A 23,755-nucleotide genomic window follows, 5' to 3' on the forward strand; every position below is an offset into this window, starting at 1 on the left:
AAACAATAAGATATTTATTTATTGCATGTATTGTTATTATTAAAACACAAATTTTCTGGTCACAGTGAGAGAGAGAGAGAGAGCTCTCCCTAACTAACTTGTACCATTTCTTCTTTGGCCTCAACTGTGGTTGTGCTCAGCACTTTGGGAGCTATCTCCGCTCTTTACGTTTTTGAATAACATATAGATCGACCTTCCTAAGTAGTAACCACTACACAAACAAAACAAAACCAAACAAAACAAAACAAAAAAAGAGCGACTACATGCACGTCATTATTGTCATTGTCTCTCTCTCTCTATCTATATATATAGCTTAATAAATACTTATATCTCATCTTCTTCTCCAAAAACTACCTATCTTCCATTAAAAATAGGACATGGAGAGAAAAAGCATGCAAGCACCACTATTGAGAAGGCCTTCACCTGTTGAAGCAAACACTACTACTAACGGTAGTAATACTACTACTACTACTGAAGAAAACACTACTACTAATACTGATGGTGACTTGCAATCAAGTGGTTCCTCATCAGTCACGCTTGTTGTTGTGCTCAGCACCATGGTCGCCCTCTGTGGTTCCCTCGGTTCTGGGTGTGCTGTAAGTACCACTGCATAACCAAATGGCACGACTGCATGTAAGCTATATATATCAAAGAAATACACGAATTTCTACTATACGGTCGTCATTTCATGGGTTGTTTCTTTTGGATACAAAGTCAAGCGTTGTAAGAAAGTTTACACAAGTTTTATGCTTAACTCTTATCAAATAGTATTATATTGTATATGTTGTATACATAACAAAGTTCTATGAAGGATGCTAACTAACCAGTTAGGTGTATTTGAAATATTACTATCATTTTCGTGAATTGAAGAGATTGTTCATGGCAGTGCCAAAGTGTAATATGTTGTATGTATTAAACATTGTACAAATGTATTATATGCATTGTGCAGACAGGTTTTTCTTCACCTGCTAAATCTGGGATCGTCGAAGATTTGAGTCTCTCTGATACATCAGTAAGTACTAATTTTTTTTCCTAAATATTTTTTGTAATTTCTACTTATCTATGTACATTTACTAAAATGGTAAAATTTTGAACATATGATTTTTTCAAATTCAACTCATCTTTTTAAATCCCAATTAAAAATGAGTAATTATAAAATATTTTGGGATTACAATAACAGCACACTCCATCTTTTCATATAATAGTGAATTCAACTACTAATAATAAAATTCATTGTAAGACTCGCCATTCTTTTGAGAGGAGTAAGTAAAACATTATTGTATTTTTGAAATGTTGTATACTTTCCAATGAAAACTGACAAACATTTTCCTTAATTACACACCCTGAATGTTGGGCATTATAAAATACTTCGTAAACACAATAAAGCTGTACTCTGCCTATCCTCCATCTCATATAAATATGATAGTAGGTCCAACAAATTAAATTCATAATGGGCCCACAACTCAACCCATTTATTATAATTTTTCCAAAATATTGAATAATCATTTGATAGAAATAATTAATACTTCATTTTCTCATATAATTGTGGATCACTTTTATTAAATTCAAGCTAGAACCTACCATTTATTATGTTATAAGAAGGATCATTGCTCACGGATGTTGAATAATATCCCCAAAATGTCTACCGTAGGTTAAAGTAAAATGTTGTCTTAGATATATTTCTATTTAAGATATCTCCACACATTTTTTTTAGAGAGATTTTCAACCTATGATGTCCGTTTCCAATTATAGCTCTTTATCATCAAGCTAAGACACCAATCAGTTTTTGGTATAAGCGGGGATTGAACCCCAAATATCTTTGCACTTGAACCATAAAAATTGGTATATATATTCATATATAGCCATGCATTAAAATATTTTATTATTTAAATAATTTTTTGCTAGATAAATATCTTGGTGAGTTTATAAATTATATACAAGTTTTATAATTACAAAAAATATCAAGATAATTAAAATTATGAACTGTCTTATTTCTAAAATGTTTATATTTCGCTAAGAGTTTTGTAGCTCAATTGATTAGCACCTCCTGATATTTCTAACTAAGACATCTAGAATCTAAATTCTCATCCCTCATTGTAACTATCGAATTATCCAAAAATTTAAAATGTTTATAGTTCAGTTTTTATATATTTTAAATATAATAACAAAATTTTGTAAATTAAATAATAAAAAAATTAATTAATACAGGATTTGACATGCTTATTCATTATCAATAAATGTGTAATTAAATAGTAAGATTATTGTGGGTTACTGTTAGGTTAACAAGCAAAGTCTCTTATCGTCAAATAGGAGAATTGATATTCAATTTCCACCAACATTAAATATCGATTGGTACGTTTTAAATTGATGATAACAGCAATCATTATAGAGTGGGTGTCATAGATTGAAAGTCTATCGTACGTTTAAAAAAAATGATAAGATTATCAAATAGAACTCAACCCATATGTGTGTATAATTTGTATACACGTAGCTAAAGTCTGTAAATTATTCTAAATATTTTTATCATTATATGTAGCTAGGCATGTCTGTATAGTGTACATCTATACATACCAATGTATTTGTATTTGAATGTGAATAATCTAATATACAGTAATGCTACACATGTTGCATAAATGTAAATATCAATATATGTCTACTTCAAATATTTGTATCACATTTTAGATTTTGAATAATGTTAGAGATACAAACTATTTTACAATTTTTTTTAATGAAATGTTGATGTGATGAGTGACTATTGGTAAATGAAAAAGTGATATTAATGGTGGGCTTAGATAAAAACTAATAATAGATTGGCTACATCAACATTTTGTAAAAATGTTGTAAACTAGTTTATATCTCTAGCATTACTCTTAGATTTTATCAATGGTAAGTAGGTATGCTATGTTTCCATCAATTCTCTTATCCATTGATAACAATTATATTCATTTGACTATGCAGTATTCCTTTTTCAGTTCGATGATGACAATAGGAGGAGTGATTGGCGGATTAGTAAATGGATTGACAGTAGATTATATCGGTCGGAAAAATGTTAGTTTATCTCTGCTTTTCACAACAAAATCTCACAATATTTTTAAAATGATATTATTTTGACCTTTTAGTGTCCGTATGCAATTTTCTTATTTTATTTTATTTTGGGACAAAATTTAACTATAAAATTAGTTGTAACCTAAGGCTAACAGTTGAATTGTATGTTCTTTATGCTATCTTAATACATATGTCAAATTTTGTGTTAAATTAGATATTATTTACTATATGATCTATAAGCTAAAATTTTATGCATAATTTTAAACTACAAAAACTTGCAATTTAAACAATTTATTGATAACATAGTTATTGATATTTAAATTTCTAAAAATTTTGCAAGAATGAAGGATATAAGAAGAAGAGGTAATCAAATGGTGGATTTTTCAAAATTCACATTTAATAAAAAGATCTTAAGTAAGGTTGTAACCTTATGTTACAACCAATTTTGTTAGGGGTGTAATCGGTTCGGTTTGACCAGTTTTCTTAGTGTTGGCCAATCGAAACCGAAGTTTTCGATTTGTAAAATTCTCAACCGAACCGACCGAAATAATTGGAAATTAGTTGGTTTCGGTTCGATTTCAGTTTTGGTTGGTTTTCAGTTTTGATGTCTTGGGTTTGGGCTGGTTGGGCCTTTGGTTTTCTTTTTTTTTTTTTTTCAAAACTCTAATATAAATAAGAAAATAACAACTCAACATCATAATCACAAATTCACACTTCACAGCATGTCAACAACGATAAACAAATATACCAACAATAAATAAAGCAGCTAACTTTATATTTCAGAAGTCAACAAACACATGACCTATATAGTATTTAAAAATTTAATCTTAAATAAAGAAACCAAGCAGCCATGCACATGGGTTTTTTCAAAGCCCTAACTTTTTTTGAATATAAAAATTGACAAAATAAACATCTTACGTTGTTACTAGTAGGATATTAGCTTTAGTCTCATAAAAATATCATTGATTCAGTATTAAACAAAACCCAAAATAAAAAAAAAATAAAAATAAAAAAATAAAAAAAAAGAGAAAAAGAAGAAGAAGAGGGTTATCAAGATTTTCAAAAGAGAGAGGGTCATTGTGAGAAGTCGATGATCAAGCCGGCATGTGGAGGCAGCAGCAGAGGCAGATTTGATGTAACTGTGAGAGGGACTGTGGAGCTGAATGTGGGATAGAGTGAGAGTTAAACGTGTGGGGTATGTAGGGTAGGGTTTTCTAACTTTTGTTTTTTTTAGTTTAATTAGTTTAATTAGATATCTAATTAGTAATAGTTTAATTATAGTTAGTTAATCTAATGATAAAATGAAGAGGCTGGATCATATCAACAACAAAAAAAAAGGTCCAAATGTTTTAAAATAAAATGAAAAGGCCGGAGACCCAAATATGTATGTACTAACCGGAGGCCTAAATAATATAAACTTATATTATATATTTAATATAAAATATATTATAATATGTTTCGGTTTGGTGCATACAAACCTGCCACCGAAACCGAAACAGAAAATTTCAATTTTAAAAAAAATGAAAACCTACAACGAACCGAACCAAAATTGAACCAAAATTTTGGCAACGGTTCGGCCAATTTTTTTGGTTTGTCAGTTTTGTGCATACCCCTAAATTTTGTAGCTAAATTTTGTTCTTTATTTTAACTTATAGTGGACTTACACCAAAATTTATTGTGAAAATTTTATAAAATTTTGTTACAATTATAGAAAAACCTTTTTTTTTTCCTCCTATATATCTAAAGGCTCATTGGCTTCATGATTGCACAATGGGAGATATTTTATATATTTTTCTTAATTAAATCCCATTTGTGTAGGTGGATCCAATGCTAGTCTCTTATTTAATGACAATTTTTCTGTTGAAGATAAAGTTTCAAAATAAAAAACCTGACTAACATCTTTTGGTTCCTCTCAATTTCTTTTTGCGTATCAAAAACAGGCAATGTGGTTCTCTGAAATATTCCGGATTGCAGGGTGGCTTGCAATAGCATTGGCACAGGTTTTTGTTTTTGTTTTTTTATACCTTCCAACAATGTTTTAGAAGAATGTAGTCTGAGTAACTTTAATTTCTAATCTCTATTCATTGAATTACATGGTCATTTCCTCACTAACTTGTACTTCATAAAAATTGTCCAAAGTAGGACACTGTCAACTATATATTGTTGTAAAACTATTAGTAATTATTCTTGAAAGAATATTCCTAGAATTTTCATTAAGTGAAGATTAGAAAAAGAATTTCAAAATAAGTGTGAAACAAGCCATCAGAATTACTTTATACATATTTTGTCCCTCCTGGGTTTCAATCAATATATAATAGAATTCAAGGCTTGTTGTAGAATGCTTGGTTGCTTGATCTCGGAAGCCTGTTATTGGGATTTGGGACTAGCATTAGTTTATATGTGGTAAGTTTTCTTGTACTAGCATTTCATAATTGATAATTTAATATACCAACTAACATAGTCTAAAAATAATAATCAAATTCTTATTACCAAGCAGGTACCTGTATACATAGCAGAAATCACACCCAAGAATCTTAGGGGACAATTTACATCAGCTACTCAGGTATAATAAGATCATCATGGCCTTATATCGTATAGCCAACTCATTGTTCACAATACCTACGTTATGTCATATGTGCAGTTGATGATAACTTGTGGCTTTCAACTAATGTATTTCATTGGAAGTAACATTTCCTGGCGCATCCTAGCTGTAATTGGTAAATTTCTTGTTGCTTCATTCACTGAATTAATTTTACTAAATTCTTAAGAAAAAGAAAGGGATAGATTTGATTCACACTGATTCTTATTTTCAGGTGGTATTCCATGTGTAGTAAAACTTGTGGGAGTATTCTTCATTGCAAAGTCACCTAGGTGGCTGGTCAGTCTAAATATCTTGCTGAGACTTATTTATGTGGTGTTTTAATTGATTAATAAAAATAAAAATCATGTGAGCATTAATATGTTTCAAATTTCTATTTTGACCCCAATCTATATAATATTTAAAAACTATATCGTAACATTTATTGTTTCTACACTTCTTTTGAGTCACATCAGCGTAACATTTTGATCCATTTCAGTCCATTCAATCCATGTAGGTCCATTTCAATCTATTTGGTCCATCTCGGTCTAATTGATCCACTTTGATTCATTTGGTCCACATAGTCCAATTTAATCTCTTTTGGTCTATTTTGGACTAACTAGGTCTTAAATGGATTCTTTGAGTAGATTGCCTTTTTAGTTTTGGGCTAAAAAATTCATAATTTTTGGGTTGAAAAGTATGAAATTTTATTTTATTTGTATCAAACTCTTTAATGTATGGCTAAAAAATACAAACAAAATAGACATTAAAAATTAGAGATATAAGCTCTAAAAATAAAAATGATAAATATTCAAAAGATTACCTTAAAATTCAAGTTTCAATACTATAGGCATTATACTTATATTTAAAAAGAGAAAAAAAATGCTACAATTCTAAACTTAAATGTAACATGTTACATGAGTTCCATGGAATGGGATATATATACATTTTTTTTTTAATATACTTGGATATACTCAAATTAGTCAACCAATAACTATGGTATATTTTCTTCTCAAAAAAAAAAAAAAAAACCTATGGTATATTTAATAACATTTTCTTCATTTATATAGAACAATATTATAATTATGTAAGTAAAATATTTTTATTAAATTATGTTTTTCATATATATATAAAATTCTTTTAAATAATACATGCACTATTTAACCTACAAATTTTGCATTATATTCTTATAAAATAATTATATTACATTTTCTCATGCATTGCGAATAACAAACAATTATCAAATTAAGCACATTTTAAGTACATCAATAAATAGAGAACACAAAAATTGGAAAACGAAGTGGAGAACTGATGGTGTACATCTCCAATGAAAAAAAAAAAAAAAAACACTTGGAGCAACATACCCCAACAAAGCAATTCACTATAGAAGAATGACTAGACTTCTACACACAACACCTTGTGATCGACTAGCCTCTACTACTCAGTAGACAACTCGTTGAAGCCTCCAAAACCTCTGGACTTCTTCTACATGGACACCTTCTTGAACGACATGTCCACTTCATAGAACTCCGAGAGCACACTGCATGCACTGACGCACGGCTATATATTCTATGATTTCAATAGAGTACTTGTTTTTACAAGGTTCTTTATAAATGATAGACCATGAAGGTGCAAAATCAAAAACTAGATGGAACAGAGTTAAGGAATTGAATCTGGGGAATGGCTCTAATATTTTTCTATGATATGACTGCTCTCCAGTAATAAAAGTAGTAGCATTAAGTACCTAATGAGTAAGGTTTAGGAACAGGATCAGAATCTTGATCCAAAATAGAGGAAACAAAATCTATGACAGTGAGGGTCAGGCAAGATGTGAACTTGTTTAATGACTTGCTCAAGCATGCTATAGGCAACCCTGGAGTCTCACTTGAGTGACTATCAGGCGAGGTATCCTTGTTTTCACTTCTTTTAGTAGCTTCAGCTTTGAATCGTTTTTCAACAATTTACCAACACTCTATCTTGGTGTGGGTGAGTGTGTGTTCAAATACTTTTGCTCTTTGTTACTTATTCCACTTTGGTTAGGAGTAATTTCACCTTATGTGTTTATTAGCCATTGAATCTACTCCCGGGGGTTGTTCAATTTTACGTTGTCAACAGATATTGCCAATCTAAATCCTGTTGTTCTTGGCTTTTCCAAAAGCATGCTTTGCAACGAAGTCTGTTTAAGACTACTAAATCACGTACGTTGTGTTTACTCTACAAATGACAAGTAAGCATCCATTCATTGCATTGCTGAAATAATACAGGCAACCGTTGGTAAGCAAGAAGAGTTTGAAGCTTCTCTACAGCTTCTTAGGGGAAAGAATGCTGATATTTCTCAAGAAGCAGCTGATATAAAAGTAATGTTTCCAATTCAAGTTTTTATAGTAGAGTCACTGTTATGTAACCTCAATTAGAGGAAAAAAAATTTTCATTTATTATTATTTTAACAATTTTGACAACAAAAGAATGATACATGCGCTTTTAACAGGATTATACAAAAATATGTCAACAATTTTCAGAGACTGGAAAACTACATTTTTTCCATAGTAGATATGTCTCTCCACTCACAGTGAGTGTCTCTTATTGTGGCCTCTTTTCCACAAATTGCTTGTGTGAGTGTGAAGTGTTTTTTAAAATTGGTTTAGGCCGGACTTGGGCTGATATTGCTCGATCAACTTGGAGGCAGCAGTGCAGTTGCCTACTATGCAAGCTATTTATTTACAGAAGCTGGTAAAACAAGGAACTATTTTTATATAACTAGTGGTACTATATTTTTTGAATAACTGTGAACACTACAACTCTCTGGTCTATATAGGATTTTCAAGTAGCATTGGGACTACAACTATGGCTTTAATCCAGGTACTTGACTCACTCTAGCTTAAATGAATGTGGGATTCTTCTTGATACATTTCCCAAACGTGTACATATTTTGTGCAGATTCCAGCCAACATTATCAGTGTACTCTTGTCAGATAATTTAGGAAGACGGCCACTTCTAATGGTGATAATGGCAAATAATATTTCTCTTTAAGTTTGCCTTACAGTTCAACAGTTATTGATTATCAAGTTTGCCAATGTTTTCAGGTTTCTGCCACTGGACTGAGCTTGAGTTGCTTCCTTGTAGGCTTGTCATACATCTTTCAGGTTTCTACCAAAACCATATGTAGACACTTCTTATATCATGGTTTTGTTTTCCATATTCAATAGTAACAAACTTAAATTTGTTATGCGCAGGACCTTAGCCTGTTGAAGGAGCTCACTCCCATTTTGGTGCTAATTGGTTTATCGGTAATACAATATTCTGCAGTACAATTTTTCCCCTTATCAAGAAAAGAACTGAAAAAAACTCTGTTGAACTTCTTACATTTTTCCTCATTTACTTACAAGTGCCAACTAGAATATTTGTGGGGATTTAAAATTCTTTAGCATACTCTAAGTTCTGAGCTTATGTTGGATGAAAATGGATTCAAGTTGTAGTCTTCTAGGACTTGAATCCCTCTTATCACCTATTAGCAGAGGAAAATAAGCAGTTTCTTTTGTTTGTTTTCCACTTGATCCTTAGAAGCCACAGGGAAGTGTTCATTGATCTTTTTCTTTAATTATTGTCCAAGTTGTCATGTACTGGTAGATCAGATGACATGTATTTATTTGACCAATTAACAATTTGTGCAGGTATTTAGTATGGCTCAAGCGATAGGCATGGCAGGATTACCCTGGGTTATAATGTCAGAGGTATGTAACTTACTGAACTCTAAACTCAAAATTTAATAGCCTTCTGCACGTACAAAGTTGCTCTCAATAATCACTACATATTGAACGAGAAAACTGGCTTTAACTATTTGTGACAGCATTAGGCTCTCTCAAATAGCAACATTCCTCAAAGTGGATTATGAACTTAACTCTTATTATCATCCAATGCTTCAATAACATGTTAAGAAAGAATTTGCAAGGATTATAAATTTATAGAACTCACAATCACAATTTGATTCCTTCTATCCTTTTTCTTTTCTGTAGTACTAAACCACACAAGATGTAACTATAAATTGGGTACTTGTGGCCATTTAGAAAAATGACACAAAAGGGGGGGCAAAAAAAAAAAAAAAAAAATCTGGAATTCCCTTTTCATGATAGTATAGAAGTATAGAAGTATGAGTTTCACAAGACAAGCAAGATTATACATAAGATTGAACTTTGAAGGATGATTTTATTTCAGATATATCCTATAAACATCAAGGGTACAGCTGGAAGCCTAGTGACTTCAGCACATTGGTCCTTCGCTTGGATTGTTGTATACATCTTCAAGTTTATGATAGCATGGAGTTTAGCAGGTAACTCATAAGTAGCACCCCACCCACCACACATCTTCACTTTTACTTTCCAATTTCACGGTTTCTCTGTGGTAACTAATCATGATTATTTTGGCTATGATACTTCAGGAACATTTTTCATATTCTCAATCATTTATGGTTTAGCTGTTGTATTTATTGCAAAGCTGGTACCAGAGACCAAGAAGCAAGCACTGGAAGAAATTCATGCATCATTTACCAATCCTCAGCGCAAAAACTCAAACCCTTAAGACATAAGAAAATTTGTTCATCTTAGTTCATCTTATTTATTTGGTGTGAAACTTATGCACACGTTTATCAAGGTTATTGTAAACATCCTTTTATCATCAAAATTTGTCTCTGTTATTTTCATGATGCATGATATCAAATTATTCACTAACTGATTCAATAGTTTTATAGCTTACGAAAAAAAAAAAAAAAAGACTGTAATTGATAATTCAGGGGACACAATTTTCCAAGCACATTGACAATAGTTAAGTTGCCATTCTGAAGCTATTTGCTTCAAAAAAACCACTTAGAAGAAAGGCTAACCATCTAAAATTTAAGAATATCACAGAAAACCACCACAGTGTAGCAAATTACTAATTTTGTAATATATCTTGGTTGCTTTCTATTGAACTTATAAACTAGAAATAGTGCAATAAGTTTTTCATAAATTATCATTTATCCCAAAAACTTGATTTCAAAATTTTAATTTTAAAAGGTTGATAACTCCAAGAGATAACACAATCAGTTAGAAACCACACCTTGTGAAGCAACTCTAAGTCAAAAGAGATTGGAAAAAGTGAATTTAATCATTTAATCAATATTTGAATATGTGCATGCTGCAATTTAACCCAACAGTGAGCATTTTAAGGTTCATGTAATAAGTCGTAATGGGACTTTTTCAAAGCCATCTCATGAGTTAGGAGTAGCAACAAAGGCTAGACACTAGACAGGCTACCTCAATTGCAAATTTGGAGTAGAGCAATTCAGGGAGTGCTGAAGTTAAATGTATAATATGGATGCTGACTAAAGCTCTAGGGATAGGACAATAAATGAGCCGAGTTTTGTCGAGTAATAATTGTTTAAGCACAGCTCAACAGCAAAAGTAGAATGTTCAAATTTGGTTTGAACTTAATATGAGCTTACAAATAATGCTCAAGCTTGAGCTCATTATAAACTATAAAAGCTTGAGCTCGGCTTGGCTTGACTTGATTCATTAGTCAAGCCAAGCTCGAGCTCAATATCAAACCTAAACTCAAGTTCAATATCATGCTTTTGAGTTTGAGATCGGACACAAAGTATATTATCAAGCCATTATCTTGCCTATTTGGTTTGGATAAGTGGTCTCAACTTATAATTAATTAAAGTCTTAGAAGGATATGAGTAAACTTATCAAGCTCATATCAATTTTATTACCAAACTCATAAATAAACCTAGACTTTACTTGTTTTGTTACTTTTATATCAAGCATTGGTGTTCACGAGCTTGTTCATGAATAATATTTTTTTACTTGGATTCGGCTTGTTTATTAAACAATCTTAAAACGAAAGTTTAAACTTAATTTGTTTATAAATAAATAAATATGAACGAACTTTTTATCGAGTCAAATCTAAACAGCTTATGAACGATTTGATTAATTTATAATTCTCCTGGGCATTCAATGGGCTTTTCAAGTAGACCAGAGGTAAAAAAAAATAAAATACAATAAAAAAAAATCCTTCAAAACTTTTTTTATTATTTTTAATTCAAGCACCAACACATAATGGGGATTCACATTCAGTGCAATAGCTAGGGTATTGCACGGGGTGCAATACCTCAATTCTCAGCCATAGAGCTTAAGCCTTTGACACCTCACCAAATAACAAAAAGACTATTTTGCCCTTAAAAAATTTCACCCGCCCACTGTTTCAGTTTCAGCCCTAACTTTTCACAAACTCAAATTTTTTCTCTCTCTCTCTCTCCCTTGCGCAGCTGCGTCTCCTTCAGCCCATTCTCTGCCTCTTCTTCAATCCATTGTCACAGCAGCCCGACACCAGTCCACACAAGGCCAAGCCTCTCTCTTTGCCATCACTGTTGCTTCGATGATCGAAACCCATGGTTACCATTTTGTTTTAGTTTTGATTAGTTTGATATTGGGTTTTCTTGATGCGTGTAAATTCTGGTGATTTTGCTTGGGTTGGGTTTTTTGGGGGTATGGCAGAATGTACTACGATTACGTGAAAAGTGACATGCTTGTAGGTTGCTGTATGTATGGGTCTCTTGGCTTTGCCATTTAAACATTTTGATATTAGATTTATGAATTTTATTTTTCTTCCCTTGATTTTTTTTACCAAAGATCATCATTTTCTTTCATTTATAGGCACTAAAGATTATGACTTTCTTAGTTTCTTTCACTGAAACATTACTATGCTTCTTAGCATAATAATAATTTCTGAAATTGGAATTTGTTACTATTGAGAAATATATTTGTTGCTGTATGTATGCTTTTTATTTTTATTTTTTATCTATGACTGAGACTTTGAATTATTATTGAAATTCCCATGTGTAAGTTTAGAAATTCCAATTTCACATTGATACTAGAACTCCAAGCAAATCGTATTCAAAGTTGAATTTTAATCTACAACTCTATAGTCTAGGACAGAACTAGAACATGATGCAGAGATGCACAACTACTGATATTCTCATTTATTACTGTTTCAAATGTTTTCTACTGCTCCACTGGTTTGTGTTAGTAAATCTTATGGATTGAGACTTCCTCGTGAATTTGCACTTCTCATGAAGCAGCTTCTATATTTGGACCGGTCCACCTGGTTGTTGGCTCCAAACTTGAAAATGCTTCAGGACCAGAGGATCTCCATTGTTTCAAACTGAAGAAGCAAATATGGGTACAGTTTCAAATGAACCTTGTTTATGTAGATATACTTTCTCCTAGGTGAAAGGCTTTATTTTCGTTTCTCTTATATATATATATATATATATGAAAATAAACTCTCCACGGTTAGAATTAAACATCCAAGAGGAATATAGACAAAGGAAGAGAGATAAGTACTCATTTTATTCAAAGTGCTATACATGATTTAGTAGCAATGGAACTTTTGATATTTCTGCTGTATGAGCATTTGGTTACCCTCTGTCGCACGCTGGATCTGATGATTGTACTAACTTTCATTGTCTCCTTGGCTTTAGTTTAAATCAACTAGTCTCATTTTTTTTGATAGTTAGGTCAACTAGTCTCATGTTATTGCATTATTCCAAATTTTCTGGCTAGTGCTCCATGGGGGCTCCATAGCTGTAGCTTGCTCTAGCATTTGGAATTTCGTTCCATATTAGATCACCAATTGTGTCTTTTAGTATGACCCCCTTTGACAATCATAACAACACTCGATGTGCAACAGAAACATACTGCTTTAGTTACATTGCTAGAAATAAGTATATCACTCTCTCTCAATAATGGCTGGTATACTGGTCTGCCAGTAGCTCTAGATGAGTGACCAATTGACCTTTTAAGTTTTGGAACTCGTTTAGAGTTCCAGGAATGTGTTTTATATATATATATATATATTAAATAGGTGTCCCTTTGTGCTATATTCTCATTTTTTTAAGGCCAAGGCTGCCTATATATATGTCATGTACATAATACGTATGCTGCCACCACTTCATTAAAATGGTCTGCCTATTTAAATTTGTTGTGTTTCCCCTGTCCAGTAAGTGAGCCAAAATTTGTCATCTCGATAGAGTTCAAAAAATACTCATGCAGGGGCTGGTGTTGGACCAACTAAAACCAATACAGTTAATACAGTCGTTGCATACGATTTTCTTAGCTGAATAATGGTCTGGCAGAATGCTATATTTAAATTTGGACTTTGAATATGATTTTCTTTCATTTTCTGTCTTTGTCTTAGTTTTGTTACTATTGTGTTTATTTTATTTTAAAGTTGATTTGGAAATGCATGGAAAATGTTTGTCAAAAAATCTATTTGAAACTTTGAAGTTAAGCTAAGCTATTTTATATGCATGTTGTGTAGTCTTGAGGGAGGTCATCAGATTGTGAAATGCACGGGGATGCTCCCCTAATAGGCTGATTCTTTTCACTTCCTGCTGACAAGAGAAGGATCTAGGCTCTAGCTAAGGTGAAGAACAGAGTTAAAAGGTTGATTCTTTTCACTTCTTGCACCAAGAAGACTATCAATTTCAATTGGCCAATTCCATTTCCAATTTTGGCTATGGGGAATCCAAGAATCAACTGACGGCTTTGTCAACAATAATGAGGACATCTTGTATTTATCACCATAAATCTTGTGTAGAGGGGAAAAAAAGTATGAAATGGACTTGTTCCATGGAAACAAAACACATGGTGCTGTGTTTTAGCCTTCTGTTGTTGCTACGGAATTGAATAGCTGAGCAAGTTGTTGCATTCAAGTTGTAGCTGATTTTGTGTTGATGAATATATGTAATGTATACAATTTTGTTTCTGTTATAAGCTTTCTTAATGCATTTTGAATTTCTATCTAGAATAAATGGAATTGTTTTTTATGTATGAATTTGCTTGAAGCAAGCACTCATATTGACGATGACTCAAAAACACAAATTATATCAAGTGTTTACATTACTCTTATTCTTTTTTTTTTTATAAGGTTTACATGACTCATTCTTTTGAAAACAAGGAATACATATCAAGAGACTTAAAAGGATGCTTGGCCTATTTTACAATCAACATTTAATTCAAGAGAGTAGACTAAACGAATTTGATCTAAAAATGAACATAGTTTTATTAGAATGTACACTTTGACCACAAGGCCATATAACAATAGTTTTGTTGAAATGTACACTTTGTTAACAAGAAACAACTCTTCCCATCATCATAAATTCATAATACATAATTCCCACAAATTGTATGCTTCAAGATCAAATTCTTCGACAACCTTAGATAGCATGACCTACTCATTAAGTTCTACTTGGTGTGCCTCTTGCTTCTTGACTGTACATTACAAATATAATTATAAGTTTATAACTAAGCCACACATCACATGCATAGGAACACAGCTGGAACATCATGCCGGACATCATAACGATGATTTACACCAAAATGCTCTTTCTTTGCAATAAGGTCTAATTCATCAATGGTGTCCATAGTACCCTTTTCCCATTTTCATGTATATGGTTTGATCTTTTCATGCTGGATTACCTCATCTCCCTCTTCATCACCATAATTATTCGTCTCTTGAGGTGTAAAGGAAGATTGAAGAGGAAGCAGAGTGTGTTCTAACATCCCCTTTCATAACACAAATATCAAAACGAATATTGCTCCTATCACAGCATATTGTTCCTGCATATATATAATAACAAAAAGAAAATTCACTAATTAAAACCCATACATGTATTTCAGAACAGGAACAATAAAATTAGTATCTCTCTAAACTTTAATAACAGTTCATGATTATATTGTTGGATCAAACTCAATCCAAAAGAAAAAAAATCAGCCCCTGCTCTGTTGCAGAGGGCTAAAGAGGTGGGGTATGCGGGGGGTCCCAAATCCCAAATTAAATTCACCAAACCTTATACAGTTAAACACACAGCCAACATACAGCCATTTAAGATTAAAATTAATTGTTCTCACCAACCAAAAGGAGATATTATGAGGGTTTTATAATCACATGGTCAACTCCTTTCCAGTACATCAATACTGTTGGATAAACTTAATTCCAGATTGGGAAATTAAAAAAAAAAAAAAAAAAAAAAAAAAAAAAAAAAAAAAAAAAAAACCAGAAAGATAGTAGTACTAACCATTAAAGACTGAAGAACACGGGAGTATTTGCACCCATATCAGCAAAGGGGTCTCCAAATGAATCTACAAAAGCCACAAATACACGTCAAGACTCAAATAAAACAGAGAAAACAAGAACAAACCAAAGGAAAATAAGGGAACCCATGAGAGAGAAAAGCTTACGGAGTAGAGAGAAAGTGGAAACAGAGTTGAAGAAGAGGTGAGGAGCTAGTATAAAGGAACAAGAGAGAAGAGAGATGATGAGGAGAGAGAGAAGCTTAGGGATTTCCGATGTAGGAAGCGGTGATTTGAGGGATTTCCGATGAGAAAAAGGCTAGTATCGTCCGAAATGGAGATCCGGACTAGTGGCTATGCCGTGAAGAGAGAGCTTCATCAACTTCTCTACACCCGATTCTCTCCAAACCCCAACCTTGCTCTCTGATCTGGGTCTAAAAAGCGCTCTACGAGGCGTGGGGATTTGGCTTCAAATAGTGAGTTCATTCTTCGAATTTGCTGATGGGTCTGAGTTGAGTATGCTGGCAGCGGTGACGTCGAGGTTGAGGGAAGCGTGGAGGTGTTGAGAGAGTGGTGGAGGCGAGAGAGACACCGGTTGAAGTGGGAGAGAAAGAGAGAGGAGATTTGAGGTGTCAAAAGCTTAAGCCATTAGATTATATCTATGGCTGAGAATTGAGGTATTGCACACCGTGCAATGGCCTAGCTATTGCACTGGATGTGAATCCCACATAATGGAAATACTGGCACTCTATCTCAATCAGTAATAAAGTGGACAAGGACAAAGATAGCATCACATCCAAGAATAAAATTAAATAACTACCGACAAAAGTGTCTGATGATAAACTCCACATGGGTACTAAACACTTCTTCTCCACTCTCTCTAACTCAATATCTCTATCCGTCAAAATCAGAAACCGCCCTCTTCTGCTTGCCTTCATCTCTTTGTGTTTGAAACACAAATTGAAGTTTTAATTCATACTGTACATACCATTTCTTTGCCATCCAAAGATATGGGCAGAGAAAGCATTGAAGAAGGAGAGCTATCAACTCCTCTAGTTGCCAAAGAAGAACACCATCAACTATATGGCAGTGTTGCTAGTAGTGGTGACCATGCTTGTGCCAACACTACTGGTTGTGATGATGGTGGTGAGAGTCAGAGTGGATCTTCCTCAGCCACAGGTGTGGTTGTGCTTAGCACTTTGGTTGCTGTCTCTGGTTCCTATGTTTTTGGCACAGCTGTAAGTGAAATTTTACTTAGCATAGAATGGTCCACACTCTCTTCCACATGGTCCTTGGTCTAGGGATATTGTCTGCAAAGATTTTGATGTGTTTATGATGAGTGCCAAATTTTGCAAATCTGTAGAGAACTCAAATTCTATTAAGAATTATTCATTTCTGAATCTTCACTACAGTTTGAAGAGTCACAATGTTTTCTATGCTACTAGGTCGTGATAGAAAATATATTAGTTGAACGCCAAATTTTTGTAGGGATTTTACGTAGAAATGCATATTTGATTGAGGTATAGATTTGTCAATGGCTTGCAGGGAGTGTTTTTGTAACATTGGAGAGAATAACTGAATAAGACAATAAATGGGATGGGTATCTCTATGTGGGATGCCTAGACGTTTGATATGCTGACTACTGAACTGAAAATGGTGTATAATTGATTTTGTAGGTGGGATATTCATCACCTGCTCAGTCTGGAATCACGGATGACCTGGGTCTTACTGTGGCAGAGGTGGGTGTAAAACCATAAAGTGCATTTTTACTTTTGGCAAATGATATTATCACTTTAGAACACTTTTAAGCACTTGAACTATCTTGCTCTGGAAACATCTTCTGCTATGAATATAACATTTGTATTATTTTAACCATTTTTCCATTTCTATATTAATTTCATTTAAATTTTGTATAACTTTTAGTATTTATGCTTCTATTGTCTGGGATTATGGTGATGTATGACAACAAATCTTCATGTGAAGATACCACTATTTGAGCTCTACTACATGGAAAAAGAAGAAAGGTTAAGTTTGGAAAAACACAAGCTTGGAGAAATGTTAAATAAAATTAAAAGGCATACAACATTTAGGATGAATGACATTTCAAAGTTTGAGTGCAGAGAATAATTTTAGTTGGCAGTAAGGACTATATGACTTGGAGATACTGATTTGATCTTCATAGAGAAGTCAATGTTTGAGGTTTCAAAATGAAGTGAAATTTTGTATCTTGTTGTTTTATGCAAAATCCATTTTGTTGCATTGCTTCGTAAACTATCTTTTGCTTGCCTTATACATTTTTGTATATGATTTTCTCAACATCTTTTGGTTATACTGCAGTACTCACTTTTTGGTTCGATATTGACAATTGGAGCAATGATAGGGGCAATAGTGAGTGGCCAAATAGCAGATTACATAGGTAGAAGATGTGTAAGTACTTCACCCTGGAATCATTGCTGGTGGTATTATAAAGCTTCATACTCCACAGCTCACCAGTTTTTCAATTTGTTGGTTGGTTTTTTTGCGAGGCAGACAATGGGCTTTTCAGAGATATTCTGCCTGGCAGGGTGGCTAGCCATAGCATTCTCAAAGGTTTTAAATCCTATCTCTCTGTTTTTTGTGATTCCAAACATCAATGTTAATGTTACATGCATGACAACCCCTACATTTTATATGAAAAGATGTTTACATAAGGATAATGGAAATCGTTGAGGCAGCATCACAATTTTGTAGTTACTCTTACATAAAACTAAAGTTTAGATGATCATACATGATCAGAAACAACTATGTCACAAAATTGTTTCAGGAATTAATTTGTCATAAGTATATATGTTATCTTAGCTTCACTTCATAATGTCAAATGTTTGGTGCTTGTTGAAAGGGTGCTTGGTGGCTTGACCTTGGGAGATTGTTGGTAGGTTGTGGGATGGGACTCCTTTCCTATGTGGTAAGTTGTTAGATTGCAATTTCAATGAAATATCTTTCATGTAAACAGTAAAATTAATTGTGTTCCCGATAGCAATCAGGTACCTATATATATAGCAGAAATAACACCTAAGAATCTTCGGGGAGGGTTTACAACTGTTCATCAGGTAAGGCAAAAGTCTCATGAATATGGAAACCGTGCAAGTCATTGCCCTGTTCACCTACTAACTGCCACTCATACAGTTGATGATTTGTTGTGGGGTATCGTTAACATATCTAATTGGAGTTTTTGTGAACTGGCGAACTTTGGCTTTGATTGGTAAGCTTCCCTGCTCTTGTCCTGTATTCTTGACATTTGAAGGTAGTTTCATAAGAAGGCAGTTTCATAAGAAGGCTTCTTTTTTTTGTTTAATTCAGGAACTATACCATGTCTAGTACAACTTCTTGGTCTATTCTTCATCCCAGAATCTCCAAGATGGCTGGTGAGTTATTCAAAATTTTATTAGAAGAATTTTTTGGAAGGTGTTGGGAAGATAACACATTGGGAAGACTCCAATTGAGGAGTTAATATAACATATCGCAACACCACTTAACCCAAAAGCTTGAGGCAATGGGTTTAGGCTCAATAATGTTATATTTAATCACTCACTTTTGTCATTATTATCCAATGTGAGACTTCACTACTTTTAACTAAACAACTTACAACTAACCACACCACTCACACGTAAATATTCTAACCAAAGGTGCTCTTTGAAAAATGAATTTGAAAAAAAAAAAAAAAGTGTTAAAGTTTTGCTAGTCATTGCCTTTTCCATTATTCTTCTTTTTAGCCAAGTACATGTGATTTGACTAAGATGTCTAAATGCTATAAAGTGGCAAAGCAAATTCAAGCATTGACTGACATGCTCATATGATTTTTATAGGCAAAAATTGGTCGACAGAAAGAGTGTGAAATTGCTCTACAGCACCTTAGGGGGCAGAATGCGGATATCACTCCAGAAGCTACTGAGATTAGAGTAAATTTTGGACTTCATATGTCAATGAGAATATAACTCTTTGTTTCCTCTTTAACTAGAAAAATTACATACTTAAACATAGTCTTGAATATTTTCCAACAATTTTGCTTAGAAACAAGTATTGACATGGTTTTTGAATCATTTTATAGGAGTACACAGAAACCCTTCAACAGCTTTCTGAAGCTAGAATTCTTGACTTATTTCAATGGAAATATGCTCATTCACTTATTGTAAGCTTTTGTATCATAATCTTTGTAGCACGTTTTCTAATTTTTTAGACAGGTTTGATCCTTTTGGCTAACATAAAAGTGGGTTAGGTTGGAGTTGGCCTGATGGTACTACAACAATTTGGAGGAGTCAATGGAATTGCATTTTATGCAAGTGCTATATTCATAACAGCTGGTAGAAAAAGGATTGTCTTTTTTCTTTCTCTTATTTTTTTCCCCTTATTTAATGCTACTTATAGTTAACAAGAAATGGAAGTTGAATAGAGGAATACTTTGTCAATAACAGGGTTTTCGGGTAGTATTGGGACCATAGCAATGGTCATTGTTCAGGTTCTTGACTCTCTTTGCCGAATTCTGACATTTGCTACTGCTTAATGCTTTTTAAGTGATTTACATGATTTTGTACAGATTCCAATGACGGCATTAGGGGTAATTTTGATGGATAAATCTGGAAGGCGGCCACTTCTATTGGTAAGAAGGTTAAGAAATCTCTACTGTGTAATGGAGTTGAATGAAAATAATTTTGAATCCCACTATATTCACAGGTTTCTGCAGCAGGAACATGCTTAGGTTGCTTGCTTGTGGGATTGTCATTCCTCTTGCAGGTATTTTCTACAGAAAATCTATTTTTCTTGAAAACTAGTTTCATCTGTTTTGTTGAATATTTCTTAATAAAATAAAGATTCAATTATGCAGGATCTTCAAACAGGGACCAAGACAACGCCAATTTTAGCACTTGCTGGTGTACTGGTATTGCAATTATCCCAAGGATAATTTCTTTTTTTTCCCCTTATAAAACATCCAAAGAAAGAACAGCATGTGAAAAATGTTATTTTGCTTTTATCTCCAGCTTTCTTCATTTTGTTAAGTTTAAAAGCTCATAAAATGAATGTTGTTTAATACCATTACCATTGGTTGTATTTAACAAATTATTAGCAATCTAGAAATAGTTTTTCTGCTTTGAAAGCATGAGCGTTTCAGAAGGTCTTGCATAAAGTTGTGGATTTTTATGATTTGATTTTGGTCATCTGTTACAGCTCTCAATCTATATTCATGGTGCAATTGGCTTGAGGGTCACAATTCCAACATTGTACACCAGTTGATGTTAATTGTTGGTTTGAGCCAAATTCTTAGTGGTTTAAAGATTGGTTAAGTTGAATTTATCTATTTGGTTTTGCAATCAGGTGTACACAGGATCTTTCTCACTAGGCATGGGAGGAATTCCTTGGGTTATAATGTCAGAGGTAGATTTTCCTTATCATACTTGAAACACCATCTTTTATCATCAAAATAATTGCCATGAAGGCCTATGGTTGGCTGAAATAGAGTTGATTCTGTCTCAGATATTTCCCATAAACATGAAGGGCTCAGCTGGAAGCCTTGTTACATTGGTTAGCTGGTTAGGTTCTTGGATTGTATCATATGCTTTTAACTTTCTAATGGATTGGAGCTCAACAGGTAATGCCTAGCTAGTCTTATCTCTCAATATTGTTGTAATATTGGATGCAAACTGCAATATGATCACTTTAGTTTAGCTTTTAATTTATGTTTACCTTATGTCAGGAACATTCTTCACATTCTCAAGCATATGTGGCTTAACTGTTTTGTTCGTAGCAAAGTTGGTACCAGAGACCAAGGGGCGAACACTTGAAGAAATTCAAGCATCATTGAATCCAATTTCAGTAAAAAAATGAATTTTGCATGCCTGTATGATAGCACCAATCCGTGTTTGAATAAGCAAAATAATTTCTAAAACATCAACTCCATAAAATTGTGGCACTGAGTGCTAGACTAATTGGTGACTGGTTGTCACAATAAGCAAGGTTTTTTCCAAAAGTCAAGATATCTTTGCAGCTTAGATCATCCAAGAATTATTTTCTAAAACTGATGTGGTATTGATAACCATAGCTTGAAACTCCACATTGCACTTGGAGAGAAACTACCTATTCACCACTTAATTTAGGGAATGTGAAAGGTAAATCTTGAATTTTTAAACATTTAGAGTTGGCTTGTGGAATCTTTCATTCCTAAAATCATATCCATGGAAATATAAAATTATCAAGTTTGGTTTGCTTAGATTCATTCCTATCAAATTCGTGAGAATATAACATTTATGTTTCTAGTTAAATCATAATTTTGCATGAAGAATGTTATAGTTCAATTAACACCAGCTAGTGTTTCTAACAAAAATGTTCAGAGTTCAATGCACATTAAAAACATAAATAACATGTAATCTAATAGTAGGTATTTTCAAAATTTTAATTTTATTAATGGTATAACATTGTTTAGATTTAAAATAGGTGTAAACCAGAATATAATGGACTAATACTTTTTAGAGGTACTAGATATTAATTGCAACGTTTGACATGATTAAGTCACACTAAAGATACCATTCAAGCTTGGAATCATCAATACATTTGACATGATTAAGTCATGCTAAAGATAACATTCAAGTTTGGAATCATCAATTTTTTAAAATGATTGAGTAGAATTTTATATTTTAAAATAATCATGAGTAGAATTCGTGCAAAGATAAAGAAGTGAAAGTTACACAAGATAGCATTCAAGTTTGGAATAATCAATTTTTTAAAATGATCGAGTAGAATCAAAGCAAAGATAAAAAAGTTCATTTCTTTAAAGTATTTTTGTCTTTATTCTTTTTCTTTTTTTCAATCTTCTTTCATTTTCTCTTTTACGTCAATCTAATATTTGTTTTTTTCTTTTTTTGACCTCAATGTTTATGTTTTTCAAAAACAAAGAAAATGGAAAAAGGAAACACACACAAAAAGGAAAACAATCTATTACACTTTTGAAGCAAAAGTGATAAGTGTACTAGAACTCAAGTTACATATTTATTACACTTACTAATCTACTTATCTAAAAGAAATCAATTATACATTAATTAATATAAAAGATAAAAAAAAAAAAAAAAAATCAGTTAGTTAAGTCGTATGAATAAAGCTAGGGACACAATATGTTCACAAGTGGTAAACTGTTAATAGTTGATAAATAAATGATGTCTTTGATGGTTCAGATTAGAACCACTAACAAATTGTCATCTATATTTTAATATGGTTACACATATAATTAATAAAATATAATACAATATATGATGCTTCTTTTGGGTGTTGAATATATGACATAATTAGGATTGATCTATCATCATCAAATTACTATCTTATCGATGTGCATCTCAACTGGCACATCTTGATGTTTTCAAAGAATATATCTAAGGAACAAAAAGAAATATAATAAATGAATGAGAAATAAATTGATTGTATGGACATGTTTACAAAAAAATAAAGAGGAAATGTTAATATGAAGTCTAGATATAATAATAATAAAGGATAAGAGAAAATGAGAAAGATAAGTATAAACATCTAAACAAGTAAGCATCAAATTCCTTGCCCAATTTCTTCTCATGTTCTTTCTTTTGTATTGGAGAATGTTTTTATGTGCCAAAGGCATAATAAGCCTATATATAGAAGTCATGGATGACCTCCACATGAACATACATTTGACAAAATTGATATTGAGACTAACTTGGAAGCTTTCCTTGGTGTATTTTGAAGTCAATATTGGATTATTCTTATAGTAAGTAATGATCGTTGTTTTTGCAAATTTATTTATATGCATGAGTGTTTTTCTATTACACTTCATAGATAATGTGCTGATTTGATTGCTTAAATTTTGTTGGATAGATTTTAAATAAAGTAAAATTTATGGCTTATTTAGTACTTGAATTAATATTTTATTTTTGTGAGATATATATTATTGCTAAATGGGTTTGGTTCATGCTACATTTGACCTTGCTTTCATAAAAATTACATCAATTAGTTAATTTTTTTTTAATTACAA

The 23,755-nt window shown here is 32.5% G+C and overlaps 2 protein-coding genes and 1 long non-coding RNA gene across 5 annotated transcripts; 2 read left to right on the forward strand and 1 right to left on the reverse strand.

Moving 5' to 3' along the window:
• The first annotated feature begins 377 nt into the window (after positions 1–377).
• LOC115980132 (sugar transporter ERD6-like 5) lies at positions 378–10,198 on the forward strand. The gene is made up of 18 exons (XM_031102415.1): positions 378–596; positions 950–1,012; positions 2,959–3,048; positions 4,986–5,045; positions 5,383–5,448; positions 5,543–5,608; positions 5,687–5,762; positions 5,859–5,923; positions 7,888–7,980; positions 8,112–8,192; positions 8,269–8,353; positions 8,439–8,482; positions 8,561–8,623; positions 8,707–8,766; positions 8,857–8,910; positions 9,295–9,354; positions 9,836–9,950; positions 10,059–10,198. The coding sequence occupies exons 1-18, from the start codon at positions 378–380 to the stop codon at positions 10,196–10,198; spliced, it is 1,500 nt and encodes a 499-aa protein (XP_030958275.1).
• Positions 10,199–14,735: 4,537 nt separating this feature from the next.
• On the reverse strand, positions 14,736–16,341 carry LOC115981645. Its single transcript, XR_004089412.1, has 3 exons — positions 15,901–16,341; positions 15,738–15,801; positions 14,736–15,279 (listed from the first exon to the last, which is right to left on the reverse strand). It is a non-coding gene; the product is annotated as an uncharacterized LOC115981645 (long non-coding RNA).
• A 296-nt stretch (positions 16,342–16,637) lies between these two features.
• LOC115981644 (sugar transporter ERD6-like 5) lies at positions 16,638–21,765 on the forward strand. 3 transcript variants are annotated; one of them, XM_031103928.1, is made up of 18 exons: positions 16,638–16,970; positions 17,409–17,471; positions 18,070–18,159; positions 18,262–18,321; positions 18,611–18,676; positions 18,756–18,821; positions 18,898–18,973; positions 19,072–19,136; positions 19,578–19,670; positions 19,820–19,900; positions 19,988–20,072; positions 20,184–20,227; positions 20,306–20,368; positions 20,443–20,502; positions 20,594–20,647; positions 21,082–21,141; positions 21,241–21,355; positions 21,461–21,765. In XM_031103928.1, the coding sequence occupies exons 1-18, from the start codon at positions 16,743–16,745 to the stop codon at positions 21,589–21,591; spliced, it is 1,500 nt and encodes a 499-aa protein (XP_030959788.1). In that variant the 5' UTR covers positions 16,638–16,742; the 3' UTR covers positions 21,592–21,765. The 3 variants fall into 3 exon arrangements, with proteins under 3 accessions (XP_030959788.1, XP_030959789.1, XP_030959790.1); XM_031103929.1 differs by lacking the exons at positions 21,082–21,141; positions 21,241–21,355; positions 21,461–21,765 and having other exon boundaries at positions 20,453–20,502; positions 20,594–20,653; XM_031103930.1 differs by lacking the exons at positions 21,082–21,141; positions 21,241–21,355; positions 21,461–21,765 and having other exon boundaries at positions 20,456–20,502; positions 20,594–20,653.
• Positions 21,766–23,755: the final 1,990 nt, after the last annotated feature.

The sequence above is a fragment of the Quercus lobata genome, chromosome 3 (assembly GCF_001633185.2).
Source record: "Quercus lobata isolate SW786 chromosome 3, ValleyOak3.0 Primary Assembly, whole genome shotgun sequence".
Taxonomy (NCBI): Eukaryota; Viridiplantae; Streptophyta; class Magnoliopsida; order Fagales; family Fagaceae; genus Quercus; species Quercus lobata.

Excerpts from the sequence above, each read along its gene's own strand:
- LOC115980132 (XM_031102415.1), top strand. The coding sequence starts at position 378 with ATGGAGAGAAAAAGCATGCAAGCACCACTATTGAGAAGGCCTTCACCT. Across the intron at positions 5,449-5,542 it reads CTAGCATTAGTTTATATGTG|GTACCTGTATACATAGCAGA; the intron begins GTAAGTTTTCTT and ends ATTACCAAGCAG. Across the intron at positions 8,624-8,706 it reads GAAGACGGCCACTTCTAATG|GTTTCTGCCACTGGACTGAG; the intron begins GTGATAATGGCA and ends CAATGTTTTCAG.
- LOC115981644 (XM_031103928.1), top strand. The coding sequence starts at position 16,743 with ATGGGCAGAGAAAGCATTGAAGAAGGAGAGCTATCAACTCCTCTAGTT. Across the intron at positions 16,971-17,408 it reads CCTATGTTTTTGGCACAGCT|GTGGGATATTCATCACCTGC; the intron begins GTAAGTGAAATT and ends TTGATTTTGTAG. Across the intron at positions 21,356-21,460 it reads AATGGATTGGAGCTCAACAG|GAACATTCTTCACATTCTCA; the intron begins GTAATGCCTAGC and ends ACCTTATGTCAG.